Source organism: Trachypithecus francoisi, unplaced genomic scaffold (assembly GCF_009764315.1).
Source record: "Trachypithecus francoisi isolate TF-2019V2 unplaced genomic scaffold, Tfra_2.0 Lachesis_group13, whole genome shotgun sequence".
In the NCBI taxonomy this organism is placed as follows: Eukaryota; Metazoa; Chordata; class Mammalia; order Primates; family Cercopithecidae; genus Trachypithecus; species Trachypithecus francoisi.
This window is the reverse complement of record NW_022681458.1, coordinates 10,547,866-10,565,162: the sequence shown is the minus strand read 5'-3', so window position 1 is coordinate 10,565,162 and position 17,297 is coordinate 10,547,866. Positions and strand designations below refer to the sequence as shown.

At 44.4% G+C, this 17,297-nt stretch overlaps 1 protein-coding gene across 14 annotated transcripts in view; it reads left to right on the top strand.

The window, feature by feature from the left end:
- The window catches only part of SP140 (SP140 nuclear body protein), an 85,972-nt gene extending 70,509 nt beyond the window's left edge, over positions 1–15,463 (top strand). For 11 of the 14 annotated variants that reach the window (XM_033229912.1, XM_033229918.1, XM_033229913.1 and 8 more), the window contains 6 exons: positions 661–699; positions 7,999–8,114; positions 8,829–8,937; positions 9,240–9,317; positions 9,537–9,680; positions 10,662–10,789. In XM_033229912.1, the coding sequence (XP_033085803.1) occupies positions 661–699; positions 7,999–8,114; positions 8,829–8,937; positions 9,240–9,317; positions 9,537–9,680; positions 10,662–10,760 (585 nt within the window). In that variant the 3' untranslated portion in view covers positions 10,761–10,789. Of the gene's footprint in view, positions 1–660; positions 700–7,998; positions 8,115–8,828; positions 8,938–9,239; positions 9,318–9,347; positions 9,506–9,536; positions 9,681–10,661; positions 10,790–12,655 lie in introns of those variants that run through there. The other 3 variants (XM_033229915.1, XM_033229923.1, XM_033229922.1) reach the window with 3 other exon arrangements.
- Positions 15,464–17,297: the final 1,834 nt, after the last annotated feature.

The window sequence follows — 17,297 nt, the reverse complement described above, 5'->3', positions numbered from 1 at the left end:
GTGGGATGACACAAAGGCCAAGTTTAGGAAATATGCCTGAGGGCCCCTTGGAGTAAGAGGACAAGTAGAGCTTCTCTGACTTGGCCTGTGCGAACTAGGTCCAGACTCCCTGCAGGGAATGGGATTTGCATTGGGCTGAACAGTAGTACTTGGGGACTTTTTCTTCCCTCAGTAGATATATAGGTCCAAAAAATCAGATATGACGGAAAGGGAAGACTGTTTAAAAAATAAAATTTTAGACAAAATAAATTTAATAGCATTTATTGGAGCAAAGAGTGATTCATGAACTGGGCAGCGCTCAGAACAAGAAGAGGTTCAGAGAGCTCTGCTGCAGCAGCCCAGACAGTGAGGCTAACACAGGAATAAGTCAGAGAAACTATATTTAATGGATTATCACAGAAAGATGCTAATTAGAGGTTGATGGCAGATTCTAGTCGGTAAAGTCTCTAGTTTCATTTTACTGTTTACATCAGATTTCAGTTTGCTTACATAGGAAATTAAAGCACTGGGGTCACCCCAGCCTACTGGCCTTCTCCTCCCAACTATTTTTTTACAACTGGTTCCTGAATTCCTTCAAAGATGACTACTTAAATTTAAGTAAGTGATAGATGGAAACAATGCATTCAGTATTGTAAATCAATCTTTCTGTTTTTTCAACAGAGAATACTGAAGTCTCACAATAGCTCGGTTGACCCTTGTGTAAGTACAAATTCTGAACTATGACCCCAGAATATTCCACTCCTTTCTCCAGGAACATGTTCTGTGTCATGACTGCTGTTCCCTGAAGCATGTTCAGTCTCAGTTGGAGTATGTTGCTGTGTGTGATGAGCAAAGAATACCAGTTGCATCACGCAAGCCAGGTAGATATGCCTGGGTCTTGGATGTCTCAGTGTGAAAGCACCCTTTCCATCTGTTTCAGTAGAAACCTTCCAATGTTCTTATTTCCTTGTTCCCTTGGATAGTGAGTATGGGAGGCTGAGCTCTAGACCACTGAAGTCTCTTGAGACAGAGCTTGAAGTGGTAATGGGTAGGGCTGGCCTGGTGAGTAGGGGAAAGGAGCAAATGTGAAAGGATAACAGCATTTTCAAGTAAGGGGTGTGGGTGAAAGGGAAAGTCCCCAAAATGCACTCCAAGTTGCAGGTAGGGCTGAAGATGGTCATAAGCATCAGCCAGAAGGAGCAGGCCAGGTTGGGCTATTATGTTCAAGGTGTGGATCCTGCCATTAGCCCTGTAAAGGAGCATATACAGGGTGAGGGGTCCTTTACAGAGCTCCTATGGATGGTCTCAGGTAAGCCATTAGCGTGCTGAGCTGGTTAGGACTGAAACCAGCATGACCTAGCAAATCCTGAGGCATTTTAACTCAACTGCTTATCTGGTGCTCAGTACTAAGCAAACCTTCTGATCCCATGGCCCCCATCCATTCTCTGCTTGCTATATGACTGCCTGTTTTGAGTTCTGCCAAAATCATGGATGAGTCCCTTCTCTAAATGAAATCATGGTTTGATTCTTTTCATTGCAATGAGATGTCTGTTTTAGGCAGGGTCACCTTCTTGCACAACTCCAGGAGGCAGCACTCACATAGAATATCATGCAATAATACTGACACATAATACTTAACCGAGGAGGGATGCTCAAATAGTTTTATACACACCTTACATCCAAAGCAATCCTCCAACAAGATTTAGTTCTTATCCACACTGATTTTGATGTCCAGTCAACTCAGGGACTCATGAACAGTTAAAACGGTCCTGGAGGTCAGTGTTTGTGTGGCTGATTTTGTGTGGACTAGGCATGGAGGTTTAGGTTTCACAGCCCACAGCCAGATATGTGTGGGGAGAAGAGGGAAACAGTTCCAGCAAAGGTATGGTCACTGTTAATAATTTTTCCAAGGCCAGTAACAACATTGACTTGTTATATCCCCATGCCTCCATAACCAGACTTTGCTCAGGTTGAATCTCATGTTGTCCTGCAGCCTGGAATCACTTGAAGAACTTTAAAAGAATATTGTTTCCTGGATCCGACTTCTGGGAAAATTCTAATTTAATCATTCTGGACTATGTATGACCTGAACATTAGGATTTTTTAAAGATCCCCAGATGTACCAATTCTGATATATAGAATTGCCTATTCTGTCACCTAAAGAAGAATACCAGTGTCTGTGCCTCAACCCTAACCCAGTGATTCAGAATCTCTGGTGTTGGGTTCAGGACATTAGCATTTTACATATTCTCCTGAGATGAGTCTAATGTACAGCCAGGTCAACAACAAAAGAACCAGAGAAATCAAATCTCAGATATGGGTTTGGAGAACAAAATGGCAGATAGGAGGCAGGACTAACTTGCATCTCCTACTCGGATGGACAGAACAGCGTGTTGAGACTCACATTGTGAACTTTTGCTCCAAGAACCACTGCAGGAATATACTAGCAAAACTGAAGGAAGTCACACACCCTTTAAAAGAAGTGGCTTGGCACTGCAAACTCTGTGAGACAGCCGAAAAACTGTGAGTTCTCAAAGTGTGAGAGGGAAAAAGTCCACCTCTGGACACATATCCTCACTGGGGAACCTGGAAATCTGGATCACAGGAGAAGGATTTCACCTAACCTAGAGCTGAAATGAATTTAGAGAGCCGGGTGAAATGTAAAAGTAGAATAAGCATCAGGAAGAGGTGCCTTCCCCAAGGACCCCTATGGGCACTTCGGTCCCCAGGGAAGCCATTTCTGACTTTATCTCACAGGAGTCCTTGCAGAGGGCAGCCAGTACAATTTGGGGAGAGCCATGGGGAGAAGGAGGCTTCCAGCTGAACTTTGTGATAATTTTGACCAAGCACAAATTTTCCTGGTCAGAATCTGGGCGTGTGAACCTGAAGTACAGATATAAACACAGAAGCCATGGCAGGCAGGGAGGGGTGAGACCTGAAAGCCCTGCTTGCTTTCTGAGTGGGACGCTTATTCCTGGGGCAAGATCTTAGCTCCAGGCAAAGGAGGCCTGGATATAAATTTGGCTCTCTTGGCTGTTGGGCACCATAGCGGGCATGAGACTGGCCTTGCTGGCTGCCTGGGTGCTGGGTGAAGCCTGTCACTGCTGGCTTCCCTCACTTATCTGGTGAACTGTATGAAGCAGCAGAGGCAGTCATAATCCCCTCTGGAATATAACTCCATTAGCCTGCGAGCCACCCACCTCATCCCCCACAGTGGCCGCAGCAAGCCCTGTCTCAGAATCTGAGCTCAGACACACCTAACCCTGCCCCCAGCTGATGGTCTTTCTCTACCTGCCCCTGTAGCTGAAGACAAAAGACATGGACTCATGGGAGCTCTATGACCTCACCCATCACCTGAGAAACCCGAATACTTACCTAGTGAACCTAGGTCAAGCTTGTATCTCCCTCATATTACGTGCAGCTGATGGTCTCTTGAAAGTGCCACCTCCTGGCTGAAAGCCAGCCAACTCAAGTCATTACAGCCACTCATAACAGAACCACCTTGCTCCAGGAAGGAGAAAACAACAGCTAATTATACTGCCTGTAACATCCTGGGTAACCAGAGGTCCTGAGTCTGTCCAAGTAGCAACTTCACTGCTAGCATAACCAGCCTTTGAGAAAACCAGCGTACTAAACAAAACTACAACCAAGAACTCTTACAGAATCCACTTCACTCCCCTGCTGCCTCCACTGGAGCAGGTGCTGGTACCCATGATTGGGAGAACTGAAGACAGATCACATCACAGGACCCTTTGCAGATACTCCCCAGTACCAGCCCAGAGCCCAGTAGCTCTTCTGGTTGGCTAGACCCAGAAGAGCAATAACAATAACAATAACAGAAGAGCAATAACAATCATAGCAGTTTGGCGCTCAGGAAGGACCATCCATAGGAGAAGGGGGAGAGCACCAGATCAAGGGATCACCCTGTGGGACAAGAGAATCTGAACAGCAGCACTTTAGTTTCAGATCTTTCCTCTAACATAGTCTACCCAAATGAGAAGGAACCAGAAAAACAATTCTGATAATGACGAAACAAGGTTCTATAACATGCCCAAAAGATCATGTTAGCTCACCAACAATGGATCCAAACCAAGAAGAAATCTCTGAATTGCCAGAAAAAGAATTCAGAAGGTCAATTATTAAGCTACTCAAGGAGGCACCAGACAAAGGTGTAAACCAACTTAAAGGAATTAAAATAATAATACAGGATACGGATGAAAAATCTCCAGAGAAATAGATACTGTAAATAAAAATCAGTCACAACTTCTGGAAGTGAAAGACATACTTAGAGAAATACAAAATACACTGGAAAGTTTCAACAATAGACTAGAACAAGTAGAAGAATGAACTACAAGACTCAAAGACAAGGCTCCCAACCCAATCCAACAAAGAAAAAAGAACTTTTGAAAAAATGAACAAAGCCTCCACGAAGTTTAGGATTATGATAAATGACCAAACCTAAGAATAATTGGTGTTCTTCAGCAAGAAATCTGAAAGTTTGGAAAACATATTTGAGGGAATAATCAGAGAAAACGTTGCTGGCCTTTCTAGAGAGTTAGACATCCAAATGCAAGAAGCTCAAAGAACATTTGGAAAATTCATCACAAAAAGATAATCACTCAGGCAAAGAGTCATCAGGTTATCTAAAGTCAAGATGAAGGAAAGAATCTATGAGGCAAAAACATCAGCTAAACTACAAAGGAAAACTTATCAGATTAACAGCAGATTTCTCAGCAGAAACCCTACAAGCTAGAAGGGATTGGGATCCTATCTTTAGCCTCCTTAAACAAAATGATTATCAGCCAAGAATTTTTGTACCCAAGAAACTAAGCTTCATAAACGAAGGAAAGTTAAAGTATTTTTCAGACAAACAAATGCTGAGAGAATTCAACACTACCAAGCCAGTGCTACAAGAACTGCTAAAAGGAGTTATAAATCTTAAAACAATACATTAAAATATACCAAAATAGAACCCCTTAAAGCATAAATATCACAGGGCCTATTAAAAAATAACACAATTAAAAAATAAGGTATTCAGGCAACAACTAGCACAATGAATAGAATAGTATCTCACATCTCAGTACTAATGTTGGATGTAACTGGCCTAAATTCTTCACTTAAAAGATACAGAATGGCAGAATGGATAGGAATTTACCAGGCACATACCTGCTATCTTCAAGAGACTCACCTAACACATAAGGACTCACATAAACTTAAGGCAAAGGGGTGAAAAAAGATATTCCACGCAAATGGACATCAAAAGTGAGCAGGAGTAGGTGTTCTTACACCATACAAAGCAGACTTTAAAGCAACAACAGTTAAAAAAGACAAAGAGCGACATTATATAATGATAAAAGGACTAGTCCAACAGGATACTATCACAATCCTAAATATATATGCACCTAATAGTGGAGTTCCCAAATTTATAAAACAATTACTCACTTTGGGAGGCCAAGGTGGGCAGATCACAAGGTCAGGAGATCAAGACCATCCTGGCTAATGCAGTGAAACCCCATCTTCATTAAAAATACAAAAAAAAAAAAAAAAGAAATTAGCCGGGTGTGGTGGTGGGCACCTGTACTCCCAGCTACTCAGGAGGCTGAGGCAGGAGAATGGTGTGAACCCAGGAGGTGGAGCTTGCACTGAGCCGAGATTGCGTCACTGCACTCCAGCCTGGGCGACAGAGCGAGGCTCCATCTCAAAAACAAAAACAATTACTATTAGACCTAAGAAATGAGATAGATGGCAACAGAATGATATTGGGGGACTTCAGTACTCCGCTGACAGCACTAGACAGGTCATCAAGATATCCAGATAGTCAACCAAGAAACAATGGGCTTAAACTGTACACTAGAACAAGTGGACTTAACAGATATTTGCAGAACATTCTACCCAACAACTGCAGAATATACATTCTTTTCATCAGTATGTGGAACATTCTCCAAGATAGACCATATGATAGACCACACAACAAGTCTCAACAAATTTAAGAAAATTGAAATTATAGTAAGTACTCTCTCAGACCACAGTGGAATAAAATTGGAAATTAGGTCCAAAAAGAACCCTCAAAACCATGCACGTACAAGGAAATTAAATAATCTTCTCCTGAATGATCACACACACACGCACACATACCATGGAATACTACTCAGGTATAAAAAGGAATGCAATAATGACATTCACAGCAACCTGGATGGAGTTGGAGACCATTATTCTAAGTGAAATAACTCAGGAATGGAAAACCAAACAACGTATGTTCTCACTGATAAGTTGGAGCTAAGCTATGAGGATGCAAAGGCATAAGGATGATACAATGGGCCTTGGGGACTGAGAGGGAAGGGTGGAAGGAGGGTGGGGGTTAAAAGACTACACATTGGGTACAGTGTACACTGCTCTTGTGATGAGTGTACCAAAATCTCAAAAACCACCACTAAAAAAATTATCCATGTAACCAAAAACCACCTGTTCCCCCAAAACTATTGAAATAATAATTTTTTAAAAAGATTAAGGATTCGACATATTTAAACATTTGGTACTTCATTCCCACCCTAGGGTTTTGGAGATGGTGGAACACACAACATCTGACGCTGGACAGATGAGATTGACAGCAGTTTATGAGTCACATTTACTCAGTAGCCCGGTGGAGGAGGGCAGGCATCCCACACCACACAGGGCCACATGGGGGCTGCGCTCAGGAGCAGAGGAAACAGTCAGTGGCTGTGGAGGGTGGGCTGTTCCCTGCTTCCAGAGGGAGAGTGTGATTGGCTGGTTTGAATAATTCCATGACTGGCAGGGAATTGAAATCAGCTCTTCAAAAATAAGCAGAAGGTGCAAGCAGTCCTCTTGATCAGAAGTGTTGGTAGGAAACCTTATCTGCAGGAGCAGAGCCAGGGGAGAACTTGTAGATAGACCATTCTAGGCCCTCCCAGTGTTACCAGATGTCCAGGCTGCACATAATATTGAACTCTAATTTTAGTCCTTACAGCACTTTTCCCTTGAACGACAAAGGGCTCAGTCACAGACTGGTTCTTTGTCGTGATACACATGCATTTGTCTACAATACAGCCTCTATGTATTGGTCTCTATATTTGCCCTATAAATTCTGTTGGTTTTTAATGACTGGGATTTGCTCCACAACACATGGATGCAAATGCTATCATATTTTAACTTCCCCACATCAAATTAAATCTGGCTGAAGGTCTCATATATTGAGACTGGTGAGAAATGGAGAATTAGTTGATTTCCCATTCTTTTTATAGAACAAAGCACCAGCTCTTTTATGGGCCCAGGAAATGAGGAGAGGGCCTCCATCTTCAACACTGTATGATACTGTTACCACTGTCCTTGGCCATTAGAGATGGCACCTTCGCACCTTACAATCCAGGTTAGCTAAGTCATGGGAGATCATCTGCCGGGCTCCCAGAGCCGAAGAGCTCTGTGCTCCCTGTGGCCTACATGGTCATCTGTACCCACAGTCCTTCCCCCTCAGAGGTCGGCGTAGAGCCCTCCAGGCACAAAACCTACAGTCTAGGAACCCCTAACTAGGCCCTCTCTTCAACTCATGGGGAACTTATGGCCAAGAATATGGCATGTGATGATATCTCAGAGGCTTATTCTATCATATGTAATTCTCTGAGTCTCCTTTATACCAGTTGATTTGTGGCATAGGCAAATGGATTTAACACTTTATTTCAAAAAGGTTTTATCTGCAGCATAATACAATTATTCAGATTCCTATAAAATCACCATCTTGCTTTGTTGCTAGTCTTTCTGCATTACAACCTTTGGTTTTATAAGGAAAACGTTTTTATTCTGACACATACCCCTGCCTCCTGAACTTCACTGCAGACCAGGATTTGTTCTGAAATCTCCACACCATGCTTTTCCTTCATATCCCAGGGAGAAGTGTACGCCTGTCCACACAGGCTCACACATAGGCAGTGTGTTCTAGATGCCCAGAGGGGTGGCCTTCCTGAATCTTGTGGTTCCCAGTGACGTGGACACTGTTTTACCTTCTAGATGAGAAACTTGGATGAGTGTGAGGTGTGCCGGGACGGAGGGGAGCTGTTCTGTTGTGACACTTGTTCAAGAGTCTTCCATGAGGACTGTCACATCGCGCCTGTGGAAACTGAGAGGTGAGTGACATGCAGGCGCCTCTCCTTCCTCCTTTAAGGGACCTTCTGCCTGCCATGCGCACTCTCCAGCAGAGCGCCCACTTGTGTCTAGATGGGGAAGGAGCAGGTTCGTCGGGTACTGGGACCCAGCCCTGTGATCAGAGAGCAGCGGAAGACGCTGGCAGCAGGAGGTTCATGTTCCCTGTGCTCTCAGGGACCCGCCTCTGATATGCTGAGGCCAGTGCTGGGGACCCTTTGCCTACATACTGCTATTGTCCTTTCCTTCAAGTTTTGCAGGAGAGTCTCCTGTCCCAGGGGATTGAGGAAAAGAAACACCACTTGTTTATATTTTGTGCTGATTCATACAAGACAGGAAGCACGGTCTCATTGGGCTGATGGAGGCCCGAGGTCCCTGGAGCTGAAAGCCCAGTTTCTGAAATTCAGGCCTGGCAGGCAGGGCTGCTTGTGCTCCCAGCAGCTCAGACAGGGAAAAGAGAGTCCACATTCATGGTGACACCACCTTCCTGAGGATTCCTGCCTGCTGCTACCACTGATGTGAGGGAAAAGCCAAGGGCTGGAGATTCCATGTGCAGTTCTAGGATACTCTGGGAAGTGTTCCCCTCCCTCCCATGACTGAGCCCATCAGCCATTCCTGAAGGAAGACAGTGGCAGCCACAGGAACGGTGGCCATTTCCAGGGTCCCTGCCCTCTGCTCACCCATGTCCAATCTCTCAGGACCCCGTGGAGTTGCATCTTCTGCAGGATGAAGGAGTCTTCAGGAAGCCAACAGTGTTGTCAGGAATCTGAGGTCCTGGAGAGGCAGATGTGTCCGCAGGAACAGTTGGTAAGTCAGATGCAAACCCCAAGCCTTCTCCTTTCCCCTCACACGTGAGCACCATGAACCAGCGCAGGGTCAGGGGAATGCACCAAAAGGAGCCTGCTCTTCCGAGCCACACTTCAATCACACTGATAGAAGACCACAACTTGTTTGCACAAAAAATAACTCAGCCATGACATGTCTGTTTCCAAGAGCCACGCATGTTAGAGAAACTTGTGGAAGAAGGGTGTGAGTCGTGTGCTCTGTCTCATGCATGTGGGCTCCTTCTCTCCAAGCTGCTTTTCATTTACGGCCTCTTTCTTTTGCAGAAATGTGAGTTCCTCCTCTTGAAAGTCTATTGCTGTTCTGAGAGCTCCTTTTTTGCCAAGATTCCATACTATTATTATGTAAGTAAAAACAGCAACCCTTGATTACAGGCTGCCATGACATTACCTGACCCTGAAATGGGCCCTCGTGAGATTTGTGATCTTAATCCCACGGGGCAAGAGCACACACTGTTGTTACAACCTTCACCTTCTTGTATTTCTGCTGGATTTTTTGGGAATCCACAGAAGGCAGACATTGAACTATGTTGGTAGCTTTTCCATTGGTATTTTTGTCATCAGATTAGAGAGGCGTGTCAAGGCCTGAAGGAGCCCATGTGGTTGGATAAAATCAAGAAAAGGCTGAATGAGCACAGTTACCCCCAAGTGGAGGGGTTTGTACGAGACATGCGCCTCATCTTCCAGAACCACAGGGCCTCTTACAAGGTAGGCGGCTCTTCCTGCTTCCATTTCATTTCTTTCCATCCTTCCCCTCATTTTCTGGTGCCTAGAAAAATTTAGTTTCCCTCATCCTGTAATAAGCTTGCACAAGCAAGGGTTCTGGAAGTGGTTGATTGTTTTCAGTTCAGAACTTCAGCTCTTCTTAGCAAAGAAACAGTGAGTCAAAAGGTGTCCCTGCAACCAGAACCCCAGGTCCCTGAGAGCTCCTCCCCCACCTGCCCCAGAGGAGACAGGAGCTCAGAGAGAGCAATTGAGTCCTGCCTGCTGCAGCATATAAAGAGAAGAGAATTTCATCTTAAAGTGGTATTGTGCTTCTTATCTGCCCCCAATCCCAGAAATCCCAAACTCCAGATTCCTTTGTAGACTGTATCGTTAACACAGATTAGCAGCAAGGAGTAGAAGTGACCGAGAAAGGAATAGATTAGTGATCTTACCTTACACCCTTCCACTATCGGAATTGTTGAAAGAGCATGGATTACTTTTCTAACCCACTGAAATAAGCAACCAAAGCCAATAAGTAAAAATCCCAACTGTAGAAATGATTTCACTTTTCTGCCCTGTTAATAAGAAAGGATCATGGTGGTGAGAAACAGATGTTACCGTTAGTTGCATGAGTTTTCAGTTTAACCTGGTTAATGTAACTTAGGGTGTTTAAGATAAGAGTTCTACTTAACAATGGTGTATTTCACACGCCAACATTGTTCAGAGAGTAAATTTCAAATGTACTCACTCAAACAAAATGATAACTATTTGAGGTGATGAATATGTTAATTAGTTTGATTTAATTATTCCACATAGCAGTCATATATCACATTACTTTGTACTCCAAAATATATACCATTATAAATTGTCGACTTACAGTGCTTTTTTTGTTTCAAAGACAAAAGTCCTGATCATTCTCAGTTGAAAGTTGTCTGACGACGCTAATGATGAGGAGCGTTGTTTTTGTCTTTATTATTTTTTCAGTACAAGGATTTTGGCCAAATGGGACTTAGACTGGAGGCTGAGTTTGAGAAGAATTTCAAGGAAGTGTTTGCTATTCAGGAAACAAATGGAAACAATTGACTGGATTAGTGGATGCTGAAGGCATTCAGCAAATAACACCCCAAAATATGCCACTGGTTGGCCACTTACTTCAAAATGAGGTCACTTGGGCACAGCACATGCAGGGAGGGGCTTTTCTCTGAGCCTCCCTCATCTGCCCAAAGACAAATCCTCAAAAGGAAATTCAATCATCATGAATCACATCCCCAAGAATCTCACCAACCAGAGAAGAGTAAGTGTGATCACATGGGAGGATACTGGAGGTGACACCATCCCATACAGACTCTCATCTCTCCTCCTGAGGGCTGCTCCAGACAACATTTATTACTCACAAGACCTTTCTCCTCTGTTTTTTTTTTTTTTTTTTTGAGATGGAGTCTCACATTGTCACCTGGGATTGGAGTGCAATGGCGTGATCTCGGCTCACTGCAACCTCTGCCTTCCAGGTTCAAGAGATTCTCCTGCCTCAGCCTCCCAAGTAGCTGGGATTACAGGTGCCTGCCACCACACCCAGCTAATTGTTTGTATTTTTAATGGAGACAGGGTTTCACTATGTTGACCAGGCTGGTCTCGAATTCCTGACCTCATGACTCACCTGCCTCGGCCTCCCAAAGTGCTGGGATGTGACAAGAGTGAGCCACCACACCCAGCCACTTGCAAGACCTTTTATCTGAAAACCAGCCAAGCTTTATTCACGACACACTTCTTCCCTTCCCTCTCCCACTTCTGTGGACAACTCCCTGCAGAATACCTAAACCCCCATTCTTTTCGATAAAGGTAGCTCATGATGGTGTCTGAGTGTCAATCATCTGACTCTTCTTGGAGTCTCATATTTCGTGGGACTCCTGTGCAAACATATATTATTAAAATTTTTTTCCTCCTGTTAATCTGCTTTTGTCAATTTAATTCATTTGCAGCTCAGCCAAAGAATCTAGTAGGGTAGAGGAAAGCCATCCTTCACTCCCTTGCAAAGCTGTTGGCATCCTGGCACCATCTCCTCTTCTGGCCAGGTCTTTTCATCCCCAGCTGCTGAGTGGCAGCTGCTAATGCCAGCAGTCCCCAGAATATTACCCTGGGTCAAGTGGAACCAGCGTTGCCTGGAAGTGACACCCCATGGTCTGAGGCCGTCCCCCTTGCCTCAAAGCAGGACCAAGGATGTTGTGTGCAGCTACTCTGTGCTCCCAGGAATCAGGCTGGAGATAGTCTCCAGCTGTTGCCACATCCTGGCTCAGCTGTTGCCCACATGATGAGCTTCCCCCGCTCCCTTCTGAGTGAACGCTCACCAGAAATCTCTTGCTTAAAGGACTTCATCCCAGAATGTGCTTCTGGGGAATGCAACCTAAGGTAATGGCCCCAGGAAGTGAGCTCTGAGGACAGGATTCTGGAGTTGGATCACTGTCTAGCCCAATGGTGCTGGGTGGAATATGGATAGTCCCAGAAGTGCTATCACTGAGCAGTTGCCCAAATTTTCACCTGTAGTAAATTGGATGAGCTACAATTGTCTGGCATTTAAGAAGTGAGGAAAAGTAACTATAAGAAGTATGGGTTTTGGTGGGTATTACTAAATGCCGTTAATGTCTTGAAAAGAGTCAATGACAGGCTTAGATCTATTCATCACCAGCCTAAAGAGAAGAGACCCTCATACCTGCAGCTGGAAGGCAGACAGCAAGGAAGGTCTGGTACAGGCCCTGATTTTACAAATCGCAGAACTTCAGAGAAGACTGAATTCTAAGCTCGGGGTGGTCTCTTATGCCAAAGTCAAGGTCTTAAAACTCAGTATGGGGCTATCTAGGTAGACGAACATGAGAACTTTGAACTCCAGATGCCCCCTGAACCTACTGGGTTTGCAGAAAAGTCTTTCTGCCCCTTGTTGGAAGAGAGAGCTACCACCCCCACCCAACTCCCGATTTTTCTAGAATGAAGACTATGTAGAGACTGCTCAGGACAATGCAAGTCAACAGTCATGAGCAGGGCGACAAAGTGAAGAGAGCGTTCATCCTCTGAAGGAGCTGTAGGACTGGCCAGCTGCATCAGCAGAGGCGAGGAGATTGTGTCTGGGAGTGGATCCTGGTCCAGGAAGGGCGAAATGTGAAACCAGATAAGTGAGGATTATTGACAAAAGGCAAGCTTCTCTACCACAGAGTTTAGCCTGGCATGGGCCAAAGGTGATGATTCTGATATACTCCTGGGTGGCTCCCAGAGACTTAGTATAAGCCATGCTACACATTAAATCAAGTGGAAGCAGAGATACCAGGACTACTGTGGCAGAGTCGGGGAAAAAGGGTCCCAAAGATATAGAATTTGGGTGCTAGAATGACTCTGTGCTCTACAACTGGAGAATCCATCCATCAGGTGACTGAGTTCCTCCAACGGGCGACACTACTAAGGTGTCTCAGACACTAACTAAGGTGAGAAGGAATGCACTGCTGAGGGGGCAGCACATCCTTGAGAAGCTCAAAGGTGGCTGTCCCCTGCAGGCTGGAATAATGCTAGGGATGTTTTATAGAACTGGGTCCCCCAGTAGTAAGCAAAATGATAGAATTCCAGAATAACAGAGGCCAAGTAGCAGCATTTAACTGTGAGGATAAGATAAAGTAATTTCCCTAAGGGTCATCAACGTTAGAGTGACAGCTGGGAGGTCTGGCCTGTAGGTGTCTATGGAGATGGCTAGTAGGACATGCTGTTCCTCTAGGCAAGACACATATTGCTTTAGACACATAATCAAAAGAGATTGAAAGTAAATGAGCAGCAGACTGATATCAGCTCTCTAAAGGTAAAGTCTTAGACCCCTTGCCCAGCTTCCGAACCTCAGCCAGTTCTCAATGGAATCCAGAACCCACTGTTGGAAATGAGGGCAGTTTCTCATAAGGAAGAACCTTGTTAATGTGCACAACACTGATTTCCTCGAGTTTTCACGGGAGGGCTCTACGGTCATTTGTTCGAGTAACTCACATGATGGGGAAAGGAAAATACACAGATCTTTCAAGGGATGTTGAGGACAATGTCAGAGTTGATGCTAATCCCTGGGGACCCAAAGCCCTATCGTAGCCCCTGTTAGAGTACGTGGAGGTGAGGTAATGTCCATCTCACAGTGGGCCCTCTGGATCCACAGAGCCACCCAGCAATCAGTTCCCCAGTTCCTGAATGTATAATCAGGATATGCATTCATACATACATCATAAAATATAGCAATTTCCTGTCCTGGTTCCTTAACCTCTGGTTTCCTAAACTACAAAATAACAATGACTGTCTTAGGGAAGGCCAAGCAGAAGCCTCTGAAACTGAAGTTTTATGGTGAAAAAAAGTAAGTCAAAAGCAATTATCACATTCTTGGGGAATGGTAGAGATTAGTGCCACTTACAAAGACGTGAAGGAGTCAGGGGTTGTTATCTCAGTTACACCTCCATTTTAATTCAGCAGTCTGCCCTCTGGTATCTCCTGATGGTTCATGCTGCTAAATGACTACTAAAACTCAACCAAGGAGTAGCCCCAATTACAGTTGTGGTGCCAAATGTGGTATCTGTATTATAACAGGTTAGCACAGACTTAGTAAGTGATATGCAACTATTAATATGGAAATGACACTTTTAAAGGATCCAGCAGGATGTAGGTTGAGAAGCAATTCACAATCTCAAGGATTGGACAACAGTGTATCTTTACTTATCTTGCTCCAAGGCAAGGTGAATCCTGCTCTGTGTTACAATATAGCCTTTCTGGACACTCTGCAATACATTACATTGGCCTACCATATTGATGACAGTATGTTCATGGGCCTGATAAGCGAGAAATGTTGACTACTCTGAATGACTTGGTAAGTCATAAACACTGCAGGTGGTGGGAGAGAAATGTTACAAAGATTCAGAGATGTGCCATATAGGTAAGCTTTCAGGGGTTCAATGGTCTGGAGCATGTCAGAGCATCCCCTCCAAAGCTCCAAGCTGTTGCACTTCATACCTCCTACCAATAAGAAACCCAGAGCTTGGTGGGCCTCTCCAGGTGAGAAGAATCACTGTGGTTGACATTCTGATGAAAGTGATTCTAGGCTTTGTAATGTGGTTGTGTGTTTGGGCGGCAGGGAGTGGGGAAGCAGTGGGTATACCATCTTAATAAATAAAATTGCTAATCAATATTTTTCACTTAACAATAAAAAAGGGACACTGTCACATCAGTAAACACAGCTCTACATCATCCGTGCCATACCTTTCATTTATCCTCAAAACTGAACGACAGTTAGCTCTTCAGTTATTTTTGGTCTGGTAAGCATAGTAATTTGTACTGCGAGGCAGCACAGGTTGGCATTCAGGAGCACAGCCTCTGTAAGTGGAAGCCCAGTTCCTGCACTTCTCTACTTGCCGACAGTGTGTCCCTGGGCAAGCTACTCATCCTCCCCTGTACTGTTTCATCTGTAAAATGGAGATACTAGTAGTAAATTGCTCACTGGATTATTGTGAGGATTAATGAATTAACATTTATTATGCACTTAGAAAGTGGCCCTCCATGCAATACATACGTAATAAACAAGCAAACTTAAAAGATTAACATAAACATCCTTGTATCAATTCAGGCTCTTTGCTAATAAGAGAAACCCAAGATGTACCCAAAAAAATAGAAATCGTTCTATGATAAAGATACATGCACGTGTATATTCATTGCAGCACTATTCACAATAGCAAAAACATTCAGTCAACCCAAATGCCCAGCAATAATAGACTGTATAAAGAAAATGTGGTACATATACACCATGGAATACTATACAGTCATATAAAGAAACTAGATCGTGTCCTTTGCAGGGGCATGGATGGAGCTCAAAGCCATTATCCTTAGCAAACTAATGCAGGAACAGAAAACCAAGCACCACAGGTTCTCACTTATAAGTGGGAGCTGAACAATGAGAACACATGTTCAGAACACATGGACACAGGGAGGGGAACAAAACACTGGGGCCTGTTGTTGGGGGCAGGGGAAGGGAGAGCATCAGGATAAATAGCTAATGCATGCAGGGCTTAATACCTTGGTGATGGGTTGATAGGTGGAGCAAACCACCATGGCACACATTTACCTATGGAACAAACCTGCATGTCCTGCACATGTATCCCAGAGCTTGAAATTAAATTAAATTTAGAAAAAAAAAAAAAAATCCACTGTGAAAGAATCCAATCACAAAAGACCACATAATTTATTATTCCATTTATATGATATGTTTAGAATAGGTAAATCCATAGAGACAGAAAGTAGATTGATTGGTGGTTGCCTAATGCTGGGAGGTTGAGGGGAAATGGGTATGTGGTTTCTTTTTACAGTGACAAAAATCTTCTGAAATTGATCGTGGTGATGGTTAAAAAGCCCTGTGAACATACTATATGACTTTGAATTGTACTATTTAAATGGGTAAATCATATGGTGTGTTAATTGTATCTCAATAAAGCTGTTAAAAAAAATAAGTAAATAAATAAAAGAGAGACCCAATTTATCTAGGCTAGACAAAAGTTACTCCGATGATGAACTACACAGTGCCTCACAGAAAGGGCCAGAAAGCAGGGTTACAGAGTTGGCAAATGGCCCTGGGAAAGGGCAGGAATCAGAGCATTTCCAGGCAATCATGCACCAGGAATGACGCAGCCATCCCCTCAAGGATGTTAAGATTTTACCAATTATTGTTGTTGATTTCTTTAACTCCTCACAATACTTCACTCAAGCTCAACTCCCCCCAAACAGCATCTGGTTGGCCTGGCCTGCTCAGGGGCCAGCACTGTGATTCAAGTCCCTCACTCCTGCGCCCAGAAGGGAGAGCTCCTTCACCCAAAGGAACAGGGGACTGTTAGGAAAGGGGGATGGAGCAGGCTGGACAGCCAAGGAAATCACAGCTGACTGAAGAAACCCACCTGGGACACTCACAGCCTGGACCACTGCTGTCTAATGGAGGAATAGGGGCAACTCCAGGCCAGTCAGAGGGGCCAAAGAGCTGGGGGCTGCCAAGTTCCTTGGGTCCACGGGAGCCGGTAACTGTTTCCCCATTGCCCTGTGCTGCGGAGGCAAAGACTGAGATGGTCACTGTTCATCTGACATGAAGCTACACTATCCCTTACTACATTACATCAACACTGATATATTTCTCTCCTGAAATATTTCTTCACATTTTCCCCTGAACCGCATGGTGTGTGCGACTGGAAGAGTCTACACCGGTTCATACAAAGACAGCACAGTCTTGAGTTGTGTATTGTGTCCCCACCAATATTAAGCAGGAAACTAGGGTGTGACCTGTTCAAGGAAGGGGGTTACTTCTCTGCTGAGACATTTGGTTACATATTTAACTGCATCCTGCCAGAGTTGCCAGAAAGGTGGGTAGGACCACTTTCCATCTCCTGTTCACCTCATCCTCTAGAGGGTTCATCCACAGTTGCCTGAGTCTGGGTGGGGAGGAGGATGCAGGACCCCCGCCTTGAGATCTCAGGACCTCAAGTCTTGGCCATATAATGATGTGGCCACCACTTCTGGCTCTCTCTGGTGTCTGTGTTCACTCTTCTGGGTCTCAGAGAATGGGATGTGCCCATGGCTGGT